General features: G+C 32.5%; 1 protein-coding gene across 1 annotated transcript; it reads left to right on the forward strand.

Moving 5' to 3' along the window:
• Positions 1–395: 395 nt before the first annotated feature.
• LOC129233156 (carboxyl-terminal PDZ ligand of neuronal nitric oxide synthase protein-like) lies at positions 396–26,489 on the forward strand. The gene is given in 11 exon segments (XM_054867225.1): positions 396–515; positions 3,620–3,691; positions 9,768–9,794; positions 9,796–9,861; positions 9,937–9,995; positions 16,432–16,540; positions 17,513–17,660; positions 18,785–18,877; positions 19,845–20,020; positions 25,282–25,431; positions 25,848–26,489. Coding segments are annotated over 11 exon segments (1,650 nt in total). The 5' UTR covers positions 396–407.
• The last annotated feature ends 922 nt before the right edge of the window (positions 26,490–27,411 follow it).

Genomic DNA, 27,411 nt, shown 5'->3' on the forward strand with positions numbered 1-27,411 from the left:
ATTCTTCTGTTGAATGTGTTTAACTTGAAGAAATATATGTGAAATAATGTTTCGATTGAATGTTCACTCTTGCATAGTGATATATTAATAAATTTTATACATTAACGTTTTTTCTTCATTTTTGAAATGAAGTTGTTTCTTATGTTTATAACAACACAAAATGCTTTTTATTCACTTTGAAGACCCTGTGCTTTTGAACATGTATCGTTAAATGTAACAATATATTATTTTTTTCGAAATTTCTATCATTCTTGAATTTGTTTCCTGATTCATCAACGATTATGAACACATACGCTCCTGAAGGAGGAAAATCAAGGAAGCTTGGAGTTGTATTTGGGGATTTTTTTCAATCACTGGATATGGAATAATGGTTTTTAAACTGCATCAATCTCGAGAAGTATTATAAAATGCCCTCGAAGAAATTATATAATTTAGTTAGTGATGATGCTTATGATAGTAGGATTCCTTTATATAATGAAGAAGCTTTTCAGCATGGAATCACTTTTCATGCAAAAGTATGTACATTTATAAAATTTTATTTATAAAAGTTCTTCACATTGCTTATTTGTAATTGTTTGAATTAGTTAATCTGGTTTAGAATTGGAGACTTTTATTGTGAAACAATCAATTTAAGAAAATGCTACTTTACTGTTAATAGTAATAGTAATAGAGGTAAATGTAGGGACTTGCATAAATGTTACAGTTTAAAAGTGATGCATAACTCAGCTGTGGTATATCAGGGTAGAAATACACCCTATACCTAATGCATAATTAAAAGGAAAGAATTGGTTGAACTTATTGTATATCAACAGGGCCAGATTTATCCATAAGCTAAGCTAAGCAAGCTATAGCTTAGGAGCCCCAAAATTGTAGATTCGTTCATAAAAAAATGAAGAGAACATCATCGAGTTTTCTGTTAGTTAAAAAAAAGAAAAAAATCAGATTAAGATGGCAATAGTCATGGGCCAATGTTTGAACATCAGTGCTTGGATTTGTAGTCAATACGGTTTAAAGAAAAATTCTCTTGATTTAAAAGTGTAGGATTTACACTGGTGTTTTGCAATGCATCGCCCAGGCCTACCTGGGGTGCTCAATACCTCCAAAAGCTATGAGCACTGTAATCCTCATACCATTACTTTAGGGTAAAAATGGGAAAATCTGTATTTGAATCGGTCCCATACTTTCAGAGAAAATTTATAGAAATATTTTGTGGCATTTTTTGAAAATGAACATTTTACAAAGAAGGAAAATAAAATTTAAAAATGTTTACATTCTATTTTTTTAATGTTCACAGTTGTGTATAAAAAGGTTTCATATTAAATGTTTCATCACAAGGTAGTTTTTGCTCTTACTTCAAACTAACATTAATGATATGTAAGCTGGGGTCTGGCCAGAGGAAATTTGGGTCCGTTAACGGATCCTTCACAAAAATCCTATCAACCAAAACTGACCTTTCACAAAATCCCGATTAACCAAAATGGACCCTTACAAAATTCTGATAAAAACCGATCTTTCCCAAATTTTTTATTGAAAGAGAAATTCTCAAATCAAAATAGCGCAGTATATTTCCGTGCGTAGAAACGATAATGTTTGGAACCTTTCTTTAAGTTAAATTAGAGGGATCAACTTATACAAAATCTCCTAATTTTGCAAAAGAAAAAAAAATCGGCACTCTTGTGATGCTCCTGCAAGCGATAAATAACTATACTACTACAGCCAAATAAATATAATGCTTGTTGTTGATATCTTTGAAAGAAATTAACAGCTGAAAGTCAGTTTGGTTTATAATTTTGCTTGTTTGTTTTATGCAGCGGTGTTGTTGTAAACTTCTCTAAAAAAGTCAACTTTCTCTGAATATGCGTCGTAAGCACTTTTCTCCCCCTCCCCTTGCTCATGATTTAATAAACAATAATATACAGCAAAGTGAATTTAGAACTGCAAACAATAGTTGAAGGGGCGGGGGGGGGGGGGGGGGGGGGGGGGGGGGGGGGAGGGGATGTGATCGCTTCAGTTAGGGCTACCAACTTTAAACTTATCGCCACTTAGCGTCTGGTAGGGTGATGTATAACTTATTTTGGGAGAAAGTTTTATGTGTTTGATTTTTTTTCGATGCTTAAAAGGATAATTAACTTTTAAGAAACTCTTATTTACCATTTTTTTCTTTAGATGCCTACATTTTGAAAAAAGCAATCGTTTTACATTCGATATGAGAATCATATTTTATTCTTTTTTCAAGCTAACTTCGCTTTATTAGGATACAAATAAATGAAAAGTCTCTTTATTTTTGTAACAACACTTATTTCAAGTTTTTAAAACGGAATTCCATTTTCTTTTATGAGTCACAAATTAAAATGAATTGATGGTTTATTTTTTTTTATATATTTATTTTGCTTCAACTGTGTCCAGATATTAATGATATGTTTTAACATAGAACTCTAAAATGCAATTCTAAAGTAATTTTATCAAAAATATTAATTTTACAAGCCGTTTTTATACTTTTGATGCCTTTACTTTGAGGACTGCGATTTCTTTGCATCCGCTGTGGGAATCTGATTTTTCGAACTTTCGATGTTTAGTACTACGCTTTGTTAAGAGGTAAACAAATAAAATATTTTTATATTTTTGTAAAAATCATGGAGTTTATAAGTTTTAAATGAAATGCTGTGCTCTTTAATAGTGTCTTGGGTCAAAAAGTTAAATGCTAAACCCCTGCCTGAATTTCTTTTTTACAATTATTTTAAATACTATATATATAACATTTCTAGAAAATTTCTCATAATGTAGAATGGTAAATAAATAATGATACTTGAGGGGTGCCCATCCCCCAGAGAGCGATGCCACCTCCCCCAGAATACTCAAAAAACACTCAAGAATGATATTCTGAACAGAAAAGAGGGGAAACTCAACATTAAGTGTCAATGATGCAGTTTGTGCCATTTCAAAATTCTGAAATTTCGTTTTTACTTGATTTTTCACAAAATTATTTAATTTTTCACAAAAAAACGGACTTTGAAAAATCCTGGACAGACCCCTGATGTAAGTCTTCATTATTTTGCTTCTTTTGTATTCTAGTCTTAAAAATGGGCTTCAATTTACGCAGAGCCAACTATGTAAAAAATTTGAGAATAGAAAGTTTAACCTTCCCATCAATTTTCTTATGGGCAGACTTTAACTGTAATTAACATTGAAAATGAATGGTTAGATGATATACAATTATATCAGCATGTGTTAAAAAAATTTCTTTATTGTTTAAAGCAAAAAGTACGACTAAAATAGGGACATTTAAAAAAGTGGATTGTAGCAGAAAAGCCAGACTTCTGAAAATTTAACTTTTAAGAATCATTTTTGGGCTTTTTCCAAAAAATGCCGAAGTATTCCACTACCTACTAGAGATAATAATGTATGTGTGGGGAATAAAATAAAATAAGACATTCTTTCTCAAATATATAGCTTAGGCATTTCTTTATTGTTTTTCACAATTTTACTTTTAAAAATGTTTTATAATAAACTCATGAATTTTGACATTTCTTCTGAGTTAAACTGTGTTCTCTATTGTAAAGGATTCTGATCATTTTGACAAAATTCTCAACATTCCTTTCTTTATCTTTTGTTTATATAGTATATTGGTTCTCTGGATGTCCCAAGGCCAAATAGTAGGATTGAAATCGTTGCAGCCATGAGAAGAATTAGAGTAAGTAAAAAATTTTATATTTAAGGGTTACTTATATGCTGTATGAGTGGATCCATAACAACAACATTTATAAATTAACGTATTATTTCATCACACTAAAGCAACTCTAGTTTTTTTGGTAACACGCAAAGTTTGTAAAATTAAAGATTGAGAAATTTTTTTGATCAGCAAAAATTTTTTTCAGTCAAGTTGAGGCAAATTTATTAGTCGCCACTCCCTTTTTTTCTAGCGCTACTTTTTTGTTTGCAAAAAGAAAAAAAGGAACTAAGCAAAAATTAATTTTTAATTAGCTGCAAAAAACATAAAAATTATCTGTTTAAATAGAGGTTAATACAGTTGAACCTCATTAAAATGAACTCAATAAGACCTTTAAAATACGTTTGTCTTATTTGTAGTTTGTCTTATTCAAAAAACAAAAAATAACGTTACATGTAAGTACAAAAAGATGGAGATCACAAATGCAGTTCGTCTTAGTAGAACAGTAGGACCTCGATTATCTGAGTCAATTGGGACCGCTAGTGCTTCGAATGTCGGAAATCTCGATTAGTAGAAACTTTGTACAAAAATCTGTCAGGATCGCAAACTTCAATATGTATCAATAAAAAACACAATAGAATATTCTTAAAAGATGAAAATGAACGTATAAAAAGGAATGTTTTGCAGTTAAAAAACTAAAAGTGGAAATAAATTGTAAGTTTTAAAAAATTAATTAAATATTTTTACAATATCTAGTTTAATACAGAAAAATCATAAAACAAAACAAACTTCCAAAAAACATTTTTTTTTCCAAATTAAAAATTCATCATTTTATTAAATGTACCACATTGTTTTTTTAAAAGTACATAAAACGCCTGAACAACAGACAGGGTTGGCAAGTTTTTGCCGGGGGCGGAAAAAACCATGGAAAAAACCACGGTTTTTACCGCCCGGCAAAAATAGGTTTTTGCCAGTTTTTGCCAAAGTGGCAAAAATAGATTTTGTGTAAACAACTTACGGACAGTTTTTTTTTCCTTTTATATAAAAGTAAAAGCATGAAAAGATTTTGATAAAAGGCTTTGCCATTTTCTGTAGAGTGAGCTAGTATTACTAAAAAGTAGAGTGAATATAGAATGCACATATTGATCAGCTTTTTTTCCTTCTTTTTTAATTCTTCTCTTAGCTATCCATTTTCCCAGTAAGTGAGAAAAATGCATTATTTCTTTAATGAGGAAAAGTTAATATTTTTCTATATTCAAGTAAATATTCTGTTATTAATTAAATAGCTTAAAAATCTTAGTGGGATCAAAAAAGTGATTAATTAAATATATATATATATATATATATATATATATATATATATATATATATATATTTATATACTAGCCGCCTGCGGCGACCAGCTGGTTCGCCTTCTTACGTCATTCGCCTTTCTATGCAAGCAGCCACCTGCGGCAACTGTTCGCCTAACTTGTCATTTACCTTTTTGCCGCCTTCGGCGGCTGTTTAAATAAATTTGGCAGCAGTATTACTCAATCCATCTCTATCTTTTTTGTGCCATTCACATTTTTACGCCAAGATTGCCGCCTTCGGCGGCTATCTACCTTTACGATCTATCTCTAAATTTCCTTATCCATTTCTATTTATTTTACCTCCCCGCCCATTTCCTATATAGTAAAAAAAAAAGTTTAACATTGTTTGCGATTAAGATTCCATCATAAATATCGAATCGAAATCCTAGTAGTGACGTCAGAGGCATAAAAGATTGAAGAACGCATTTTTCGACCAATGCGTATAAAGACATAATGTGTTCAGCATTAAAAAAATTGTAAAAAAAAAACTATTGCGTATTTTTAAGAACTTTTTTCTTTTGAAGAGGGCGAAAGGTTTTTACTATTACCAATTTAAATTTTAGAAATAAGGCTTTGATACTTCTCGCAGGATGATATTAGAAAAAAATAAAGCGCAGGAAAAAATGCAAATTAAAGGTTTTTTCAAAAATTCATTAAAAAAATAAAAATTGCTCTATCTTCAAAATTTTTTAATTCATCATATTTAGAATTAAATTTCCTACACTATAGTACAAAAAATATTTGTGTGGTGCGATTGGTTCGGGGTCTGTGAGGTGGAAAGTACTAAAAAGTGCAAAAAAACACATAAAACATTAAATAACTTTTTTTCAAATAAAAATATCAAAAATCGAAGCCCAAGGTGCACATCTTCGGCAAAAACAGCACCTGTATACCAAATTTCATCTTTCTAGGCCTTACCGTTTTTCCGGGAAGCGCGCCACACACACACACACAAACATCTTATTTTATTATATGTATAGATATATATATATATATAATTAGAATTCAATCTTTTTATTTATTTACTAAGCTTAAGTAAACATTCTTTGTTTTAGCATTGAAGGAATTGGCTCATTCTGAAAAAATTGTTTTAGCAAACATTTAAAATCTTAAGTTTTGCAATCCCAACATTTGTTTTTTATTTATTTTTCACCTTATGAAGAAGTAACATGAAGAGACATATCTAAAATATTAAAGTGCATTATTTATATTATATTGTCACTATTTCTTGATTAACACTATAATGCTACTTTATTCGCAATTAGGTTTTTGCCGTTTTTTCCATTTTTGCCGGTTTTTTTCCATTTTTGCCATGGTTTTTTCCACGGCAAAAAACCCTACCCTGACAACAGAGAAATAAAACGTCTTATCTTTATCAGGGCTTACCTATCTACAAAAAATACACTTCATTACGGCTCGGTTAACAGAAACCTCAGTTAATCGAAGCTCGGTTAATCAAGGTTCTACTGTGTTTTAAGCACAGTGGTGCGGACTCCATGGGACTTGAGCCCCCTTAATAAATCAAGAAAATTATTAGTTATATTATGCTTTCTAAAATCATAAATTTATCTTCTATTTTCCTTGTTTGAAGATAGTTTACCTTGTAAAATACATTCAGTAATCAGTTAAAACAAATGACTATTATGGTAGTAAGCAGGTTAACTGAAGATGAGCTATGTAAATAATGATAGTGTTATAGTGCTGCAAACACAATTAGAATTTGTCCCAGTGCGTGAACTTACGGGTTAAGTCTGTTGCCGGTGGGCAGCGCTGTGGTGCGCTCATCTAAGTGTTGCTGATCTGGAAAAAATATATGAGGGTTGGGTTTGCATTTTGAACACCTTTGGGAGTTGTGTTTAAAAGAAAACCTTCATAAAATGATGATCTTTCACTTCCTTGGAATCGACGTATACCAAAGAAGTATGAAAACAATGAAACCAGCTCACAGCACACTTTCAAAATCCCAAGGGAGTACTACAAGGCAATAGTGCATTTGGGTTTGTGAAATTGTGCAATTTCGCTTTATGTATTGGGCGATTTACATCAACGGAACTCTCACAGGTCATTGCAGTTGAACAAGAGTGCTTGCTTTCATTAAACAGAGGTGAAACAAATTGTGAAAAATCAAATGAGTTTTTCAAAAATGACCTGGACATTGAGAGATTTCGTTTACACTTGAATATGTTAGTCAATATCATTAACGAAAAAACAACTGGTCTTAAAAAACATGCGTAAATTAAATTACCTTTTTACAAAAATATTGTGCGTCTTTGTATTTATTTTTCCTTTTTTCAAAGCCCAAAAATGCTTGTCATCAGGCCTGTCGAGTTTTCAGGGTTCTAATGTTGATTATATGACTTTAAAATGCTTTAAAAAAACTTTGAAATTCACTATTTTTCATCTCAAAATTAGAAAATCTCCCTCGGCGAGACCCCCGGTATACCCTCTTCCCCAATATATTTTTTAAGTCGGCGTCTCTGGGAGTGCCCTTCCGTGCAAATCAAGTGCCGTACCTTATATCAATGCCTAGCTACGACACTGCAATAGCTCCCCATAAGATAGAGCAAAAAAATGTCTCTTACTAAGACAAGTGACATGATCTAGTTGAACTAGAAAATTTGGATACCAATTTTTAGATTGTTTTACTTTGAAAATGCCATGTCACATATTGTTTGTTTGTTTAAATTATACACACCAGAAAATAAGTAAATTGGCATTTTCAAAGTACAAAAATCTGACCTTTACTGGGGGGGGGGGGGGGGGTACTACTTGGGGACATAACCCCTAAACCCCCAGTGATGTCTGCCCCCCCCCCCCCAATAATTTTTTCAAGTCGGCGACCCTGATTAAGCATGTTTGAATTAATAAGGTTTGACCGTACAACTAATTAATGGCATCAATGTTAATCAACAACACAGGTGGGGTTGAGGTACGTGGTGACTGATTTTGTTTAGTGACGAGTTGTGGACCGCTAATCTTGATCTTTAAAAATTTGGCAACCGTGTTTTCTTTGCAGTAAAATCAAGTAACAAAACGTTCAGTTCTCATCAGTATTTTTAAAAAATTACACATTAATTGTTTCAGTTATTTACTACATGCTTCAACTTTTTTTTTTTTAAATTAAATTTAAAAAGTGAATTATTTTGGTTGAAAGATAAAAACTCACTCCAGCATGACTTTGAAAGGTAACTCTCTTGTTCCCATGTTTACTGAAACGGTGTAGGAAGATTAAAACTTTGTACCTTTTTACTGCAAAATTCTTTTGAGACCGTGCCGTTTTAATTGCAGGAGTGCTCTTACATCAGGAAGGGCCCTGCCCCTTTTTAGGTCTAGGAAAAGCACTATCTTTGCATCTCTCTCATTGGAGTCTGTTTAATTTCTTACAAAATAGTACTATTCTTACCAAATATATTATTTTCCCCTAAGTAGTCTGAATTTGTATAATACAGGGTGTCTATAAATGATGGGCCCGATTTTAAAAAATCGTATTTTTAAAAGTTCTTGACAGAATAAAATAATCAATGCGTAAAATTAAGGAGAAAAGTACCAAGTTTTTTTTTACCTTATAAATGTTCGATATAGGACCCTCTTGTCACACAGCATATGTCAATTCGATAATCTAGTTCATTCCACACATTTTCCAACATGTCTCTGTTAATGGTTTGTAATGCTGCAGAAATGCGTTGCTTCAATTCTAAAAGTGTTTTTGGCATTGACTGTACAAAAAAACGGTCTTTTACGTAACCTCATAGAAAGAAATCACATGGGGTTAAGTCCGGAGATCTTGGTGGCCATGTGAATAACGTTAAATCATCGTCACCCGCACGGCCTATCCATCTGTGTGGAAGCACATTGTTTAAGTAACTACGCACCGACAAAGACCAATGAGAAGGTGCTCCATCTTGTTGGAAGATAAGATCGGGACTGTCCTCAAGCAGTTGCGGAAATAACCAAATTTCCAGCATTTCAAGATAATTGTCACCTTTTACAGTAAAAACTTGGTACTTTTCTCCTTAATTTTACACATTAATTATTTTATTCCATCGAGAACCTTATGATTTTTTAAAATCGGGTTCATCATTTATAGACACCCTGTATATAAAAATTCACTCATAATTCAACTCAATAGGAAAGTGTTCAATTTTTTAATTTTTTTTTTAATAAAGATGGAATAACATATGTGAAAAATTTTTGCAATATAATAAGAACTTCTTTTTAAAATAATTTTTGAAGTTCAAGCAATGGCGATGTTATCAGACTGCCTTGGACTTCATTGCTTTTTGACCTGAAATGACAGACATCCAATGATAACAGGTGTCATAAGGAGTCTAAGGAGGACGCGAGAAAGGGGGACTGGGGGGGTAAACAGGTTCTTGCAGCATTCACAGCGCTGCCCAGTTTAAGTATAGAATCAACAGTATGTGGGCTGCGGAACTTGGTAACAGTCACCAAATAATGCAGTAAAAAAAAATCAGTCTTGTTTTCTTCGATAAAGTTTAACAATACCATCAAGCAAGTCTAAATGCTTACTGGAGTTCTATGCTACTGAGAGCCACTGGCTCCTTTGGTACAGTGTGCCCCCCGCCCCACACTGCTGAGTCTGCAGGTTTGTAGTTCCGGGCCTGAACCTGAATGCTTGGATTTCTGCTTTACTTCATTTAGAACAAATATTTTTCATTATTGAACTGAATTTGTACAACTCTTATGCTTTAAAATAAATAAAAAAATATGTTGTGGTTCATTTTCAGTATGAATTCAAAGCAAAATCTTTAAAGAAAAAAAAAAGTAAGCATCACAGTATCTGTTGATGGTGTTAAAGTAGTGCTAAGGAATAAAAAACGAGTAAGTATTATTTTCATTTTGTGGCCCAATTTCATAAGGTATCTGTTTGTTGACCTAATTTTTTTTCTCTCTTAGACAAATCACTGGCCTTGGGATGAAAATAAATTTATTGTTCTTCATCATCCTATATATAGGTAAGGAATGTTTTATTTTACGTTTTCTAAAGATGTTATTTTGCTCAAAATTTTAATTATGTCATGATTGTTGTCTGGAACTCTAAAAATTTCGAATCTTACTCAAAGGAAATGATTTATATATTCTTTCACTTAGTGTTTTTTTTTTTTTTTTTTTATCAGATAAATCTTGCAAGTGGATTCAATAACTCTTCAAACACCTGAAATATTTTGAACAAACATTTAGTGATAAAACTCAAAAACTAAACTATATCCAGGACTCTGGCCAGAGGAGATTTGGGTCCGTTAACAGACCCTTCACAAAAATTCGATCAACCAAAACGAACCTTTCACAAAATCCTGATCAATCAAAACGAACCCTTCACAAAATTCTGATAAACAGAAACGGATCTTTCACAAATTATTTATTGAAAAAGCAAAATAACACATTCTGAAATCAAAATAACGCATATTTTCATGCATACAACCCGATAACTTTTAGAACCTTTTTTAAAGTTAAACTAGAGGACCCGACAGACATTGTTCTGTTCAAACTTTGTAAATTGAAAAGTTGAAAAATTTCAATAAACCATACATGCCAACTCTACTGTTTTTAACGAGAAACTCCTGTTTTTTGCTTCCATCTCCTGATTTCCCCCGTTTTTGCAGTTTTTTCAGTCAATCATTAAAAATTTCACTTTCTTCTCATTAGATGGCGCCCTTTGCTAGTCTACCAATGTCAGGGAATAAAAAAATTTATAACTCATTTAGTAAAAATTAATTTTTTAGAAGCTTTCCACATTGCATGTTCAACAAAGCACTTTTTTTGCCGAAAATTGCAGCAGATTTCAATCCTTTTGCATCCTGAAATTATTTCAATTATTTTTAATGTTTGAAGTTATTTTAACATATATATGTGCTACCCTATACCTACTTATTTTATATTGTATTTTCATTATATATTGATTTCCTTTTTTTTTTCGGATTTTAGTAATTAAATTTTTGTAGCTACTTTTCTGGTAAAGACTGAGAATACAAAACTTTAAGCAAATTCACCCCTCATTATTTAGCTTTTTCTTTGCAGTATATTTTTCTTGCTGCTACCAATTTGCTTACTTGTGCAAAAAATCCCCATTTCAGTTTAAATTTAGTATTTATGTTATTTAAAAGCATAATTTAATAACTCTGTAGTGAGGATATGTCGATGGTGAATCACCTATATACCTCTAGTAAAATCTCCTGGTTTTTTTCCTTCGAAGGTTGGCAAGTATGATAAACTATCAAGTGTTTGAACCATTTTGTTGAAAAAAATAAGTAAAAAGAAAATGTTTTAAGCTGCTTATTGTCAGAATGCATATATTTATTACAACTTGATTTATCTAATGGACATTGAGCAGTTGTTTTATTAACTGTTTTTTTTTTGCATACTTGAAAGATCTTCATAGATTGTATGGTTTGGGAACTGATGTGATATACCCCACCCTTGGCGACTTTTTCCTGTTGGTGCCAAGAAAGCGTCACCAAGAAAACGGTGTATGACGACATATGTCATACATCGTTCTTAGCGATGCTTTTTTAGCGCCAACAGGAAGAAATCAGATAAAAAAACATGATCAAAGCAGTTCAGAACACAATATATATAAAAACAACATAAAACAAAAAAAAAAACATCACGAATATACGTTCCAAAAATACCAGAAACTAGAAAGTTTTTGTACACAAAGAACAAGTACTAGAAAGTATTTAAAATGCTTAAATTGACAAATTACTATAACAACTCACCAATGAATAAAAGCTATTTTCCAACATGCATTTCATCGAACAAAAACTTTTCTCATACTCTGCTAAAAAAGAGCAAAGCGATTCAAATTGCGATGTTTAAAGCGGAAAACATCCCCAAAATCAATAACTATTTCAGCCAAAAAAGCGCTTAGCTACTCAAATGTATGATGTATGAAAAGTAAAAATGTCTCAACAGAACCATCCTAAACATAAACAATACAAAAATACCATACATTTATTTGCTATCCAGACATGCTTTCAAAATACCTATTATATTTTACATAAAATAACACCTTTATATTTTTATAAAATGCTGTCAACTTATTTTCAGAAATTCAGTACCTAAAGGAGGCACGTTCATAGAATGTCTAAATAATTCGTTCCATCGATAAGAATTAACTTTTAGAACAAAATAACCATACTATTTTTGTAAAATTAATTTACATACAGTAAAAATAAAGTTAAAAACTACAAGAACCTCTCAAGGATTTGTAAAAACAAAGAATTTCGAAAGTGAGAGTTTTTTTGAATTCTAAAATAAAGAACTTACCTTTTTATATGGTATAAATCCTAACACTCAGTCTAAAACAATACATTATATGACAATGGCACGTTACAGATACACACCACGTTGGAGTTAACTTTTAATTAACGTTCAAGTTTGAAGAAACTGGCATTTTCTAATGTTTTTACTTCAAAACACAACTACTGAATTTAAACTAACACAAAATAAGCTTTCCTGTAAGGTATATTGCACGAAACAACACCTATCTCTCCTGCATAAAACCGAGTAAACAACCCAAGCAAACAAGTTTGAACAAAATTGCCTTCGGGTTGCGAAACACGGGTTAATTTCGCCAGGGATGCCATGCTTAAAAAGTTATCGCCTCATTGGCGAGAAAAATATTTCAATTTTGTGCAAAAAATCGGATGTCGCCAAATGGGGGGGGGGGGGGGGGTATATCACATCTGTACCATGGTTTGTTCCTTCATCCATACTCAAAGAATAAAAATCGTCCACAGATATTAAGTGTAAAAAACTAACTAACCATCTAGAACAAACGGGAAATTCCGCTGCAACATCCCCCTTATGAAAAAGAATGAAACAATTGAAGGGATACAGTTTTAAAAAAACATAAAGGTAAAAACAGTTCCCTGTATAAGCAAAAATCACTCCCCCCCCTCCCCCAGATGTAAAATAAATACATTCTTCCACTAAAATGGCTAAACACTGTTTAAAAACCAAAAACAATTCTTTACAATTTGAAATATTTCGCCAAATAATCAAAGAATGCAATAAATTACATTAATAGCAGCTTTAAAATGTAAACAATTGATCACATAACTCTATTGTTTATGGTCAAAATCGCCAAATAACTTAAAATAAACTCTTGTATTTACCGTTTTTTTTTCTTTAGATGCTTACATTTTGAAAAATGCTATCTTTTTACACCCGATGTGAGAATTATGCTTTATTCTTCTTTTTTAAAGCTAAGTTTGCTTGGTTAGGATGCAAATATATTAAAAATCTCTTCATTTCTGTTACAACGCTTATTTCAAGTTTTAAAGCGAAATTCCATTTTCTTTTATGAGTCAAAAATTAAAATGCTAAATCAATGTTTTTTTGGCTTCAACTGTGTGTACAGATTTTTATGATATGTTTTATCATAGAACCCTAAAGTGCAATTCTAAAATCATTTTTTCAAAAATATTTCTTTTACAAGCCGTTTTTTATACTTTAGATGTCTTCAGCTGAGAATTGCGGTCTGTTTGCATCCACAACGGGGATCAGATTTTTCAAATTTTTACGCTTTGTTAAGGGATAAACAAATAAAATCTCTTTTTATTTTTGTTAAAACCACGTAGTTTATATGTTTTAAGTGAAATTCTGTGCTCTTTAAGAGTGTCTGGAGTCAAAAAGCTAAATGCTGAACCCCTGCCTGAGTTTTATTTTTTTTTTGTTACAATTTCAAATACAAAACATATAACATTTTTGGCATGATGTAACATAATGTAGAATGGTTGATAAATATTGATACTTGAGAGGGTTCTCATCTCCCAGAGAGTGATGTCATGCCCCCCCCCCCCCCCTCCCCCAACACTAGGAAAATACTCAAGAATAATATTCTCAACAGAAAAGAGGAAAACACTCAACTTCAAGTTTTAATGCTGCAGTTTTGGCCATCTTAAAGTTTTGAAATTTTGTTTTTACAACCAAAAAAATTTTTTTTACGAAATTAATTTTTTTTGTGAAATTAATTTATTTTTCACAAAAAGCAAACCTTGTGAAAAATTCTGGACAGACCCCTAATATCAAACAAAGGAAGAAAAAAGAAACCTTAGTTTATTTTAAAGTGCAATTTGTTTCTGTTTCCAAACTTGCAACATGAATATCAATATGGGTGTTACAAAGTTAACCTGTCCTGATTAGTTTTGTTACAGACAACATATTCTAAATGAGTGGTTTTTAACCATTTTCCTTTTATGAACCCCTTTTTGGACTCCATCCAGACACATATTAGCTTTGTGATCCATTTACAAAATTCCATAATGTAAAAATGGTCCCTTTTCTAAATTTTTTATGTTGAAGTGGCCCTTTCACAAAATTTCTTATCATGAAGTCGGCCCTATCACAACATAATCAAAATCGATTCTTTCGAACAGTTTCAGTTGTAAAAATAGTTGTTTCATGACTTTAAACAAAACAAACAATTTGGAAGCAAAGTATTTATCCTATGGGGAAAAGCCCTAGAAAGATAGAGGAGATTATAGGTACTCTCAAAATTTATAGAAATAGCAGCTTTGTATGTCTTATGATTTACTTCAAAACTTCAAACTATAGAAGTTATATATTTACTTGCGTGTTTCTTCTTTGACTTTAACGATTCATAAACAAAGGAGAAAACCATTTTTGAGTTGATCCGACATACATGTTTTGTTTTCTGTGTAAATTGTTAAGCATCTTGAATGTAATAATTTTTATATTAATAAAATCACCTAATCTATGGAACATTGAGTAAGGTTTCTTAAGTAATTTAATTGTGTTTATTGTCACACTTAATTTACTTATATGTCACTTTACCAAGAACACATGTAATTAAATACAGCTAAACTCGCTTATACCAAGCCCTGCTTTAACAAGAACCCAGATTTAGCGAGGAAATCACCAAGATTTGGTTGGTACCATGTTAAGTCTATGGGAGCATAACTCGCTTTTAATGGGCAAACCCCGTTTAAAGTGAGTAATATTTTTGTGATTCATAAAATTTCTATTAACTCCCAGCTTAATTTATCCTTTCTCAGAAAAATTCCTTTGTCACTCTGAAGTCAACCAAAAGTTAATAATGAGTTATCTTATATCCTGAGAAAAAATGGTTATGGTCTTTTTTTTTTAATTTGTTACAGAAGCATTTCAAAATTAAATATTTATTGACACCAATATGTTATCACTTTCGAGGTATACTTCTGAGGACATGGTAGATCAAATTCAAGCAAATGCAGATGAAAAAAAATATTGAAATCGATGACGATAAAAAGCAGGGCTACTAAGTTAGCAAGTGGAGTTCCTGATTTGGATTATCATTCTAGCTCAGCGGTTCCCAACCTTTTTAGTTGTGCGGCCCACCAGTTTTGTAGAAAACAACATTGAGGCCCACTATATGTTACTTGCACAGTCAAAACTAACTTTCTTGGGGGGGGGGGGGGCATTTGCTGATAACTGTCCTTAAGTGTTAATAATATACCGTTTTAGGATTGAAAGTGTGTTAAAACAAAAGTTCTTGATATGTTAACTCCCTTCTCCACTCATGTTGCACCACTGATATAGATATACTATACAAGAACAATTTTGAAAAATATTTTCAAGAAAGAAAATAACTTTATTGTATTCTCTTAGCTGGCATATCTGTAAACAAACTCAAAATCAAGTAATCAAAGCTAAAACTCCATGGGTTTTTGTTTTTCCTCTACGAGGGGGTTGATATCTGGATTGAAACTGTTTAGTTTTAGTCTCAAATAACTTGCAACATTCAATGCATTTCTATATATTTTTTTTAAACTGTCTTAATCAAATAGGTAGGTTAAGGAATTTCTGATTCATTAGATTTCATCTTCACAATTATAGGAGAAAATGTCCTAGGAAATATGAAAAATCTTAATCCTGAAGTTCCTTATTGGCTATGAGCCAGGGAGAACTTTTGAGTGACGGTACTTCTAATAAGCAAATTTTCGCATTAACGGGAAATGAAGACCCCAAGATTTATCTTGATGGTTTAGATTCTCGTCCAGTGTCCAAGGCCCAGTAGCCTCACGCTGTTCGCGGCCCAGATGTGGGCCGCGGCCCATGGGTTGGGAACCGCTGTTCTAGCTGAAAAGGTTAAAAATTGTTTTCTCTATCGCTTATTCTAGAAATTTTTATTTGAAAATATGAAGCCAGTGATTAATTTATGATTAATTTATGATTCTAAACAACTATTCTTAATAGTTGTAAAAGAATGAAAAGTCATCTGATAAAAGCCTAACATCCTTCATACTAAAGCTTATTCTTCATTGTGTTGAAAAAAGGATTCCTTGAAGTCCGAAAACAGTTATCTGCAAGTTTTATGTGATAAAATGTTGTTATATCTAATTTTACCGTTGTTATATCTATTTTTTAATAATGATCTTAAATTTACAGGATATTTTATGTTTCCCATGATTCTCAAGATCTTAAAATATTTAGTTACATAGCAAGAGACGGGGGAAGTAACTCATTCAAGTGCAATGTCTTCAAGTCAAAAAAGAAGGTATTTATTTTCTCCCATTTGCTTAGGTTAAGTTAATGATACATAATGATAAGTTAATACCTTGAATTCTGCCAGACAATGGGCAGATTGTTTTCCTTTTCTAAAATGGAATATTTTTAATGATATTTTTATAAATTTTAATTTCGAGTTGATAGACATTAATGAACAAATCTTTGTTGAAAACACTTTTTTTTTAATTTAAAAAACAAAACAAAACAAGAAAAAACCTTCAAAAATATTTTTCCCCCCAACTTTTATTATTTTTTCCAATTTTAAATGTTTAAAATTGTGAGCAATCGTTTATTTCTTGTTGAAAACATAGTACTTACAACTTATTTTTCCTTTGATGTGACGTGCGTTAGCGTTTTGCTGTAATTGCACAGTAACCTTTTACATCTGCTTTCGGTATACAATACTTCTTATTATTTTATCATTAATATACAAAACGAAGCAAATTGAGCAAAAATACAAATCTATTTATGTACAAAAATTATTTATTTGTTATAACAATCGACATATCATATAATTTATAATAGAAAACAACATCCATGGATAGTACACACCCATTCCAACTATCTCTGACTTTTTTCTAGCGTGTCAGAGCATGCTTTCACTGAAATTAATTGGTAGTACAAAGAAAAATTCAGCTAATTTTTTAAAAAATTGTCACATACATAGAAATTTTAGCCAATTTTTGTATCATGATCTAAAATTATGGAAGAATGCATCCATGAACGTTCCGGATTTAGAACCCCATACTGTATCTGCAAATAAATTTCAAACCCAAAGGCACATCAAGTAAGTGAATTACTTCAGGACACTGTTGTCACATGCCCGAATGAATATTTATTTAGATTTCTATTTATAAGTAAAATAAAAATTTTATATATGAGTATAATTTTTATTATATGTAATAAAAAGTATATTTAGTCAGCTATATATATTTACATATCTAATTTCTTTTTCTGCTAGAGTCAAGCTATGAGAATTGTTCGCACTGTTGGGCAAGCTTTTGAAGTGTGTCACAAACTAAGCTTAGCTTTAGCTTCAACATCTGCCTGTATAACTTCTAATGAAGATATTGAAGAAAGTACTTTACCTGATCATCATTCTAACAAAGGTAAACTTTATTACAATACTTATTTAAAGTTTCTTTCATCATATAAGTTTTATTTATTTTGAATATGTTCTACTTAATTGAGTAACGTTTTGTGTGCTATGTCAACTTGCCTGAAACATAAATTTATATGTGTGTGTTAGTGCAATATCCCCTGAAGTGCCTATCGTATTTGCCCCAAAAAGTGAGCTTACGCCTGCGTTGACTTCCAATAAAACTAGCAATGCTACCTAGCGCCAATGCAACAAAAGACGTTTCTATGGCAATGGATCCAAACAATTCAAATCAAATTGCTAATATGTTGTTTTCAAAATTTAAATTTAGAAATAAGCCAATTGTTTTCTTTGTTGTTAATTTTTAATACCTTCGATGCATGGCAGAAGCGTCCGTACCAAAAATTACTTATCCTCGTTCCCTCGATTTGGGTTTGTTTTTGCTCTATGTTAAAAGCGAGAAAGCGACAGGCATTTAGTATTAAGGGGGTGTTGGTTAGTGTATGTGTGTGTTGTGTAAATTTGCTGAGACATCAGTTCCATGCTTAAAAATTGAGGACTTTTTTTTAAAGCGGGATACAGTTTATGTTTTATTTTCCTTTTTAGACATTGAAGGATAATTCTATAATGTGATTCGTTACGCTATTGGTATATACAAGTACAAAAAATCGCTTAAAAAATTATTTTGTTTTATTTAACTTAAATATTCACATAAGATAAAATTATGATGTCTATGACATGTAGTATATGATCTATGGTTGACATGACAGATGTGTTTGGCAAACAACTTTTATCTACTTCATTATATGCATTTTATATACAATATATGAAAAAAATCAAAAATGGTGAAGCAACCAAAAATTTTTTATTTCACTGAAATTATGTGGAATGACCCATAAATGACGCAACAATTTCAGAGATGTATATTACCATTATTTAAAACCATCTGAAAAAATATATTGTAAAATGAAATCGTAAAAGTGGGGGGGGGGGGGGGGGGGGGGTCACATTTTTGAGGTAGGCAAATTTATTTCCTGAGCTGGAAAAATTCATTTTAAGTTTTTTTAGAAATTTGTAATAAATATTAAGCATTATTAATATTGTTCTTTTATTTATTTATTATTTTTTTTAAAGGTAAGAGTCAAGGAGATGGTGCTTCTGAGCCTAATAGTTGTGATACGCAAGAAGAGTCAAGTCTCACAAAAATCACCCGACATAGAGGCAAAAGTGAAAACAAAAGAAACTGACTTATACGAAAAATCTGATAGTAGGGTAAGTTTATTGCAAAATTTTGACTAATTTGATTTGGACAATATCGTCTTTTACATTGAAAAAGGCATTAATTGTGATACCAAAACATGTGTCTGCCAGACTTAGATAAAATGAAAAGCTTTCTGCGAACACAAATCCTAAGTGGAAATTTTTATGCAAATAATTATTTTGCCCTAACTCACCCTTGAATAAAAAATTAAAATTTATATTCAAATATGAAAGAGACAAAAAAAGGGCTTTAAATCATTTAATTTTTTTTACAATAACATATAATTTGCTTATTTTTCACTAACTGAAGAAAACTGCCAAAACCATTATTTTTTTCCACATGTGCTTTAAAAGGCTTTTGGAGAAAGGCTTTAACAGAAATAAACTCTAGGATTTTCTTAAAAATTCCTTTAAAAAAAAATCAACATAAGCAGTTTGAAAAAAAAATTTCTGCGCAGCCTAAAATTTTCTGCGAATGCTGTTCCGCCCGCGTTCGTCTATATTATGCAAGACTGAATATTGCACTTATTTTTCTGAAAATAAAGCAGTGCTTCGTAAGCATTCAGCACACAACCTTAATGTATTGTGTTGCTAAATGTATAAAGTAGCATGTATGATAATATTTAGCTGCAATACTTGTTTTAATATTTTTCAATTGAAAGATTTTTCAACGAATTAAATGCTTTTAGAATTAGATTATTGACTTGTGGAATGTGAGTGGGACAAAATAAGTGAAAATAATAGTGTAAATAAATTGTTGTGAATTGTAAATTTGAGAAAGTGTTAGATTTGATGGGTTGTAACAAATTTTTGCAGCTACAAAAAAGTCAAAATACTGATTTAAAAAATAATTTTGTGCACAAAGCAAAAATGTTGCATTATAGTGCAAATGAAACTTTTAGAAATTAACTTTTTTTTCCATAGACTTTCAAAGGTTCTGCTTCTGAAAATAATAAGAAAATTCTTGATTCTCCAAGTGTTTATCATCATATCCAGTTATTAAAAGAGCAACTAGAGCAACAGAACCAGCAATTACATACTGTTGTGGGGCAGGTACAACTGTTAAAGGATCAACTTTCTGCTGAAACTACAGCTCGTCAAGAAGCACAAGTAAATGTTTTATTCCTGATTTTTATTTCCTTCTAATTTTTTTTCATATGAATTAATTTGTTTTACTTAAAATCACATTAAATGATGATGAATCAGCGAACTGGATTTCATAAATAATTCAAAAATTAAATATTTAAGTGCAAATGTATAGGAAATGTTGTTATCTATATAAATAAAACAATATATATTATGTGTATGTATATACAGGGTGGTCCCGAATTCATGGTACAAACTTTAATGGTAGGTACAGGACATAGTAACAAGGATTTATTGTATAGGAATGTAATAGTCGCAAGTGACGCGGTAAGGCGTAAACAGGGGAAATAAAAGGAAAGAGAAATGTAGTGATCGGCTTGGTATCACTGCCGGTAGAGGGCAGTAGATCTCTAGCCGTCGTTGAACATGATGCATCGCAGTAGGGAAAAGCGCCATTTACAATTGTGCTGCCGTAGACGATGGGTGAATTTACGTATGCAGAGAAAGCAGACATGCATTACACGTACGGCCGTGCAAATGGTAATGCCAGAGCTGCGTTACGAATGTATCGCGCGGAGTATCCTAATCGACGAATGCCGGATCATAGAATTTTTCAACGGTTACATCGTCAACTTTGTGAAACAGGTGCGTTCAACGTCAACAGACATGACGCTGGTCGATTAAGAGCTGTACACACTCCAAGGCTGGAAGAAAGCATCTTGAACATTGTGGCTGATAGACCCGAGGTCAAGCATAAGAACTGTTGCGCGTGACGTAGGTGTGAGTCATCAGACTGTATGCATGTTGGCAAAAGCCATTATTTTGGTTCTTGGAGAGATTCCTAAAAGGCTTGAATGTATTTTAAATTGTTTAAAACTTGCCTGCAAATTTAAACCTATCCGAGAAAAATACATTCCCGGTTTTAAAAGACATAAATTATCCGGCGGACGTATGAAATTCCCAAGTGACTAAACACCCAACAAGTCAATCACGTGTTTCGCCCATCGGCGGACGTGACGTCAGAACTCAGAGTTTAGGATCTTTCTGCTGAAAGCAGTGAAGAAGATAATTTAAAAAATAGCAACAGTTAAAATAGTAACTGTGTTTTGAGTTGCTTTGAGATGCAACAGATGCAAATTTTGATGACGTCACGTCATTGCGTCGGGGAAGATGGTTTAAATAGAAAGTCAATCAATCAATCGATCTCTTGTGATTTGCTTCCGTTCTGCAGACGGTTTGTTTTGATGTGAGCATGTGAGCTCTGATTGATTTGTCCACGCAGGGGACGTGGAAGTTTATGAAAGAAATGTAAAATTAAAGTTCGTTTTGCCTGCTAGAAGTGCAGGATAAGTTCTAAAACAGTACCCTATGTTTAGAAGGCGGTTTTGTAAAAATAAAATTAAAAGAAAGAAAGAGTTGATGTATTGAAATAGGCTTAACAGGACCGGAGGACCGAAGCTGCTCATCCTAGGTTCCGAGCTGGTCGGACTGTACGGGTTCAGTTTAGGGTGAGGCATTTCTTCGAATGGTGAGGTGACCTCTAATAGACTCTACTACTGAATGTTCTCCTGTTTGGCAAAGAAACCAGGTAAATAATTTCCTGTACTGCATATGGTGAGGAATCCTCTACTGTGGTATGGGTGTGCCTGGAATGCAGTGACCATTGACAGAGGATGGTCTGTCGTCTACGAGTGGACGTGTGGTTTTTTCAACTCAACAGTTCATCCTTTTGATGGATGTGGCCTTCATGTTTTGTGTGCCAAGTGCTTGTGAGTGGACTTACATGGGTATGAAATTTTTCGCAATAGTTTTTTTCTTGGAAATGTGGCATGCTGTTTAGGGTTGTTTATTGAGGACGTTTTAGAACTGAAATTTAGAGAAAACGAATAATGTGATATTTCTTGTTGATGTATGTTGGGGGGAAATATATTTAATTTGTTTATGGGGATTTGATTTTATAAATGTTGAATGTTTGTTTTTCCTATTTACACATATACATATGTTTTAAATAAAATGTTGTTTAAATTGAAATTCAGTTTCCATTGCTTCATTTCTCCCGAACTTACCATTCCACATCTGTTGGTCCTTTTCCCAAGGGCCAACAATGCAGAGTGTTAAAGGAAAATCGCTTACACCCCTTCCATTTTCAGAAAGTACAAGCATTGAATCCGGCAGATTATCCTCTTCGCGTGAACTTCTGCCAGTGGGTGTTGCAGCAATGTGCGTTGCAGCCGGATTTCGTAGGTCATGTGCTGTTTACAGATGAAGCGACATTTTCATGCGAGGGTGTCTTTAATGCGCACAATTCCCATGTGTGGGCAACCCGATAATCCACATGCAACGCATCCACATGCGTTTCAACAACGTTTCAGTATTAATGTGTGGGCTGGTATTGTGAACGACTTTTTGATTAGCCCATACTTACTACCCACGCGACTCAGTGGCGGAAGCTATCTCATTTTTCTGCAAGAAGTGTTACCACAACTGCTGCATGATGTTCCGATCGCCATTCGTAACCGTATGTGGTTTCAGCATGATGGGGTGCCAGCACACTTCAGCATTGATATACGGAATTACCTGAATGCCGCGTTTGGTGCTAGATGGATTGGGTGTGGTGGACCAGTCCCTTGGCCACCCCGATCTCCCGATTTCTCGAGCCTCGATTACTTTTTATGGGGACATCTAAAGAGTCTTGTTTATGAGACTCCAGTTGACTCAGATGATGATCTCGTCGCTCGCATATCTGTAGCTGCTGCAGGTGTGCGTGAAATACCAGGCATCTTTGAACGTGTACGCCAATCGCTGCACCGACGCTGTCAAGCATGTATTGCTAATGGCGGACGTAATTTTGAACACTTACTGTAAACATGACACTTGTCAACAACGATTTCAATAAAATCTTTGTTTTTCCTTTCGGCCGTTATTTCCCCTGTTTACGCCTAACGACGTCACTTGCGACTATACATTCCTATACAATAAATCCTTGTTACAATGTCCTGTACCTACCATTAAAGTTTGTACCATGAATTCGGGACCACCCTGTATATGTGTGTGTGTGTGTATGTTCCCTATACAAATCCACAAATTCCGTCGACTCTCCACCAAATCTGGCAGGGAGGTACTTGGGCACCCGAGAAAGAATGTAGGGGGTTTTTATATATCAAAAAAGTAAGTCAAATTTTAATTTTAGGACTCGAAAAGAGCATTAAATGGCTCTTTTACCTGAAATATTTCTTCAATTTTCTTGTTTTGTCTCATTGGAAAGCCTGACAAAAATACTCTTGAAGTAAATTTACTTCCTTTGAAACTATAAAAAACCAAGGCTGCAAAATTACCAGGAAAAAGTTGTAAGCATTTTTAAGCCTAAGAGATCCATATCAAATCTGAATTTTATCCTTTGCCTATGAGCTCAGTTTAAATTAGTGTGAATAAAATCATTTTTGATCTGTTGCTATTTATTTTTCTTGGCTGTGAATAAATAAAACTCTTGCTTTTGCTTTGAGGTAACATTTTACCCTTTAGTTAATTTTTTTGCTCCTTTTTTGTTTTTTTTTTGTACTGCCAGTAGAAGATAATCAAGAATTTTAGTTCTATTAATGGAGGATTGAATTTAATTTATTCGAGACTTATAGATTTGCTGTTAATGAAATTTAAGAATCATTATTTCAATGGGAAATTTTACAGTATTTTTGATTTTTTCCTCTATTATTTAAGCCTAATTGTTGAATGCGCATCATTTACTGAACTTTTATTATCGAGGTATGCCGTGCAAAGCCTAGCTATGGAGCTAGTCTGTATATATTACATAGATATATATGTTATTTCTATGTAAAACTTTCAGCTCAAGAAATATTTCAACTGAATACTTTGTGTATCATTTGGCTTACTTTGAAAAATGGTCTAAGATTGTATTGTTAGCGCGCATACATTTTGTCTGCTTCTTGAAGTCACTTTTGTGGTAGACTAAGTATCTGACAAATCTGTCATGGAGGTCTTTGAAAAATTCTCTAGGTTGGCACACTATTGTCCCATCTGTCATTTTACCAGACAGTGGCAGCTCGTGGGAGGGGCCAGAGGGGGCCTGAGCCCCCTCACTTTTTTCAGACAATAATTTATTACTGTTTATTTATTTTCCTTTTTTTTCCATGCGTACGTGCTTGAAAATAAAAAAAAAAGGATTGTACTGTATTTTCCTGTGTATAACCGCAGATTATCTGTTAAAAAAGTCATCTGTATTTTTTCCCTCCACACCAACGCATTGAACCTCAATATTTACAGCAGGATTCGCCGAGACGGTTACCTTGCCTGTATGTTGTTTATTTTACACAGCTTGAATAGTCTTCTTAAGTAATTCAGGCTGTGTAAAATTTATAACAAACTGTAAAAGAAGCCATCATTTGCACAAAATTAGCTGGTTTGCTCCTTTCTTGACATTGGCTTCAAGTAATTAGCATACTATAATGACAGTTTAGAAAAGAAATCATTTTTTTTATTAGTTTTGAAAAAGCCTTTAAAAGTATTGTTTCAGGTTTTTAATTTAGTTGCTAAAATTTTATGTTAAATCAAAACTTCATTTTTCTGCATCGTATTATCCGCATATTATCCAAAGATTTCGTTTTCTTCAGACTGGTTGTAGAACTTCCATTTTGAAAAATATTCCAGGGAAGAGTTCCAGAATTCCTTCCCGTAAAAATGTTTGTCTACAGTTGCGTGTTTGGAACTGCTATTTCGAAAAATGAAGGAGGAGGTGGAATTGATTTCTATTTATTTTTCAAAAAAGGAAAGAAAAAACCGATCAGTAAGCTCCACTCCTTACCCGGTCTATTGCTTTTATATTTCTTGCAACATTCAGATGGGCTATAGTCTCCAGATAGTAAATTTTGTAAAAGTATTTTGAAACTCAGTGACATAGCCAAAGGGTCTGGACCCTAAAATGAACAAAGAGCTAGAAATGAGCAAGAAAATTCAAATTTTCACAAAGTTTTCCTGTTTATGTATATGTTACTGTAAGACTTTGAAATCTGGTAAATATCGACTTTAGCCGGTGTATATCAACAATGACATGAAAATCTAGCTATGCCACTGCATTGAAACAAATAACTAGTGTGTCTTTCTGTTCGAGAAGGATACATAAAATAAAATTTTATGTAAAAGAAAGAATGACCAACATATTAACCTACTTATTATGCTTATGTTTCGTTTATGTAATATTTTGTCTCATAATTGCTTTTTTCATACATTACTGGTGCTGAGTTATTCATTGTAATTGTATTTTGTACTTATAGTCTCAGAATCACCGTTTACTGGCTCATAATAAGGAACTTCTGGAGCATATTAGGAAACTTGTGAATCATATTCAGGAAATTGAAGCAAAAGTAAACTTGTCTGAAAGATCGGACGAAACCATGATTCCTCAATCATTCCATCCAACTCCTGTAAGTTTCTTTTTAAAAAAAAATTTATTTTTCATTGAATTTATTCAACATGAATACTTCACTGATCAAATATTTAATTTGGTGTATTCAAAAAAAAATGGACCAATAGCAAATTTGAGGGGGTTTTTTAAAATTTTTTTTTTTAAATTTTGAATATTGCTTTTTTGAATCTTGGGTGAATTTCTCAAACAGGAGATGAGTAATTAGGTGAAATAAGCTAAAAGGTCAATAGGAAATGTATTTTAACTGACTTAACCTGACTTTCTGTTCTGATCTAAGCAATGCTTGTTATTGATTATGTTTGCAATATGCAATTTCTAGTGTATGTTTGCTTTTTGTTGTAACAAAGTAGTAATTTTATATGAAAAATCTCTCCAGCAATCAGTTTTATCTAACAATTGATTTCATCTTTTTAGCTGCCTGCATCTGAATTTGATTTGTCATTTCTTCAAAACTCAAGGTACCAAGGAGAAAATGATAAAAGTAATTTCAGCTCTGGAGGTAGTTTCCTTCCATCTAAAAACATTTCTCAGTTTAGCAGGCAATTGTCGGTCCCTGATGCTACTTACCATAGCTCTCCTAACAGTCCAAAATTTGGTCTAATATCAAAGCATTCTGACTTTTCACTTCCATGCAGTCCTTCTCAAAGAGATTTTTCAACCAATTTGAACTCAATATTCAGTCCAGATAATTTTGTTTGTAGCAGCCCAAAGCAAATCAGGTCTGCAAAATCTGTTGCAGAATCTCAAAATAATTTGGGGCAACCAACTGATGCTGTCATTGAATCATATGTTTGTAAAAGTCCATCAAAAACTAAGAAGCAGCAGATATTTGATTTTGAATGCACAGATTTCACTTCCCATTGTGCCGACCAAGCCTTAAGGTCTTTTGATAAAGAATATCAGGATCATGGCAGTCGCTTTAACTTTGGTGTTAGCTCATTACAAGAAAAAGATGTATGTAGCTCTGCTGAATCAAGAACTGATAATTCTGACAGCTTCATAGCTCAAATCACAAAAGATTTGGCTAGGATTAGTACGTTTGAAAAATTTTCTTGATTCCGAAATAATCAGTATATTTATCTTGTGCCAATTTAGATTTATATGTTGAATGATTAAAATAACATATATATGATCATTATATTTTTCAAACTTTTTTGAATGAAAATATGCAGTTCTGAAGTATATATTTTATAATTAGAGCATTTGTAATATCAGAGAAAGAACATAACAGATTTTATTTCAAGACTGAGGGGCTACTGTCCCTAATCACTATCGCTTACCTACCCCCAGAATTTCATATGGATTAGTTTGCTATTGGAGCTCGCCACTCCCCTTCCTTACATACTAACTACATCATTAAAGTCTAGCAGGCACAGGTTCAATAATGCTCAAATTAATATATTTTGGGCACTAAATTCTTCAGCCATATCAATCTTGCCAGAATGAAATGATAGATGCCCGAAATTTAGCCATTGTGCCAAAATCTCAAGTATCAAAATATTCCCCACTATTGAGCACCTACTTTAACTTCAAATGATTCTGTTGAATTGGTGAAAAAAATAATGTGAAACAAATTAGTATAACAGTGCTTCTCTAATATTACTTTAATTACTGCAAATTATAGCATTTGATTTACTTCAGATTTTGCTTGAAATTTTAAACGTTCTACATAAAATGTAGCCCAATTTTTCTGTCATAAAGTATTAACGGTTTCATTGGTTGCTCCGATGCCATCATTAGATTTTTATAACATAGTAAGATTCATAAAAATAAAAAAAATAGATAAAAATTTAAAAAAAAAAAGTTAGTTGTTGATTAGGAGGAGGAGAAAATATGCTATCTGAATTTATACAAAATATAAAGTTAAATCTCACCCGCTTTCTTATCAAAAACACAAATATACAAGAGGAGAGATGAAAGACTAATGCAGAAACAAGAAACTTCTTTAAATTGTTATAGCGCGTTTTTTTCCATATAA

Source organism: Uloborus diversus, unplaced genomic scaffold, assembly GCF_026930045.1.
Source record: "Uloborus diversus isolate 005 unplaced genomic scaffold, Udiv.v.3.1 scaffold_217, whole genome shotgun sequence".
NCBI classification, from domain to species: Eukaryota; Metazoa; Arthropoda; class Arachnida; order Araneae; family Uloboridae; genus Uloborus; species Uloborus diversus.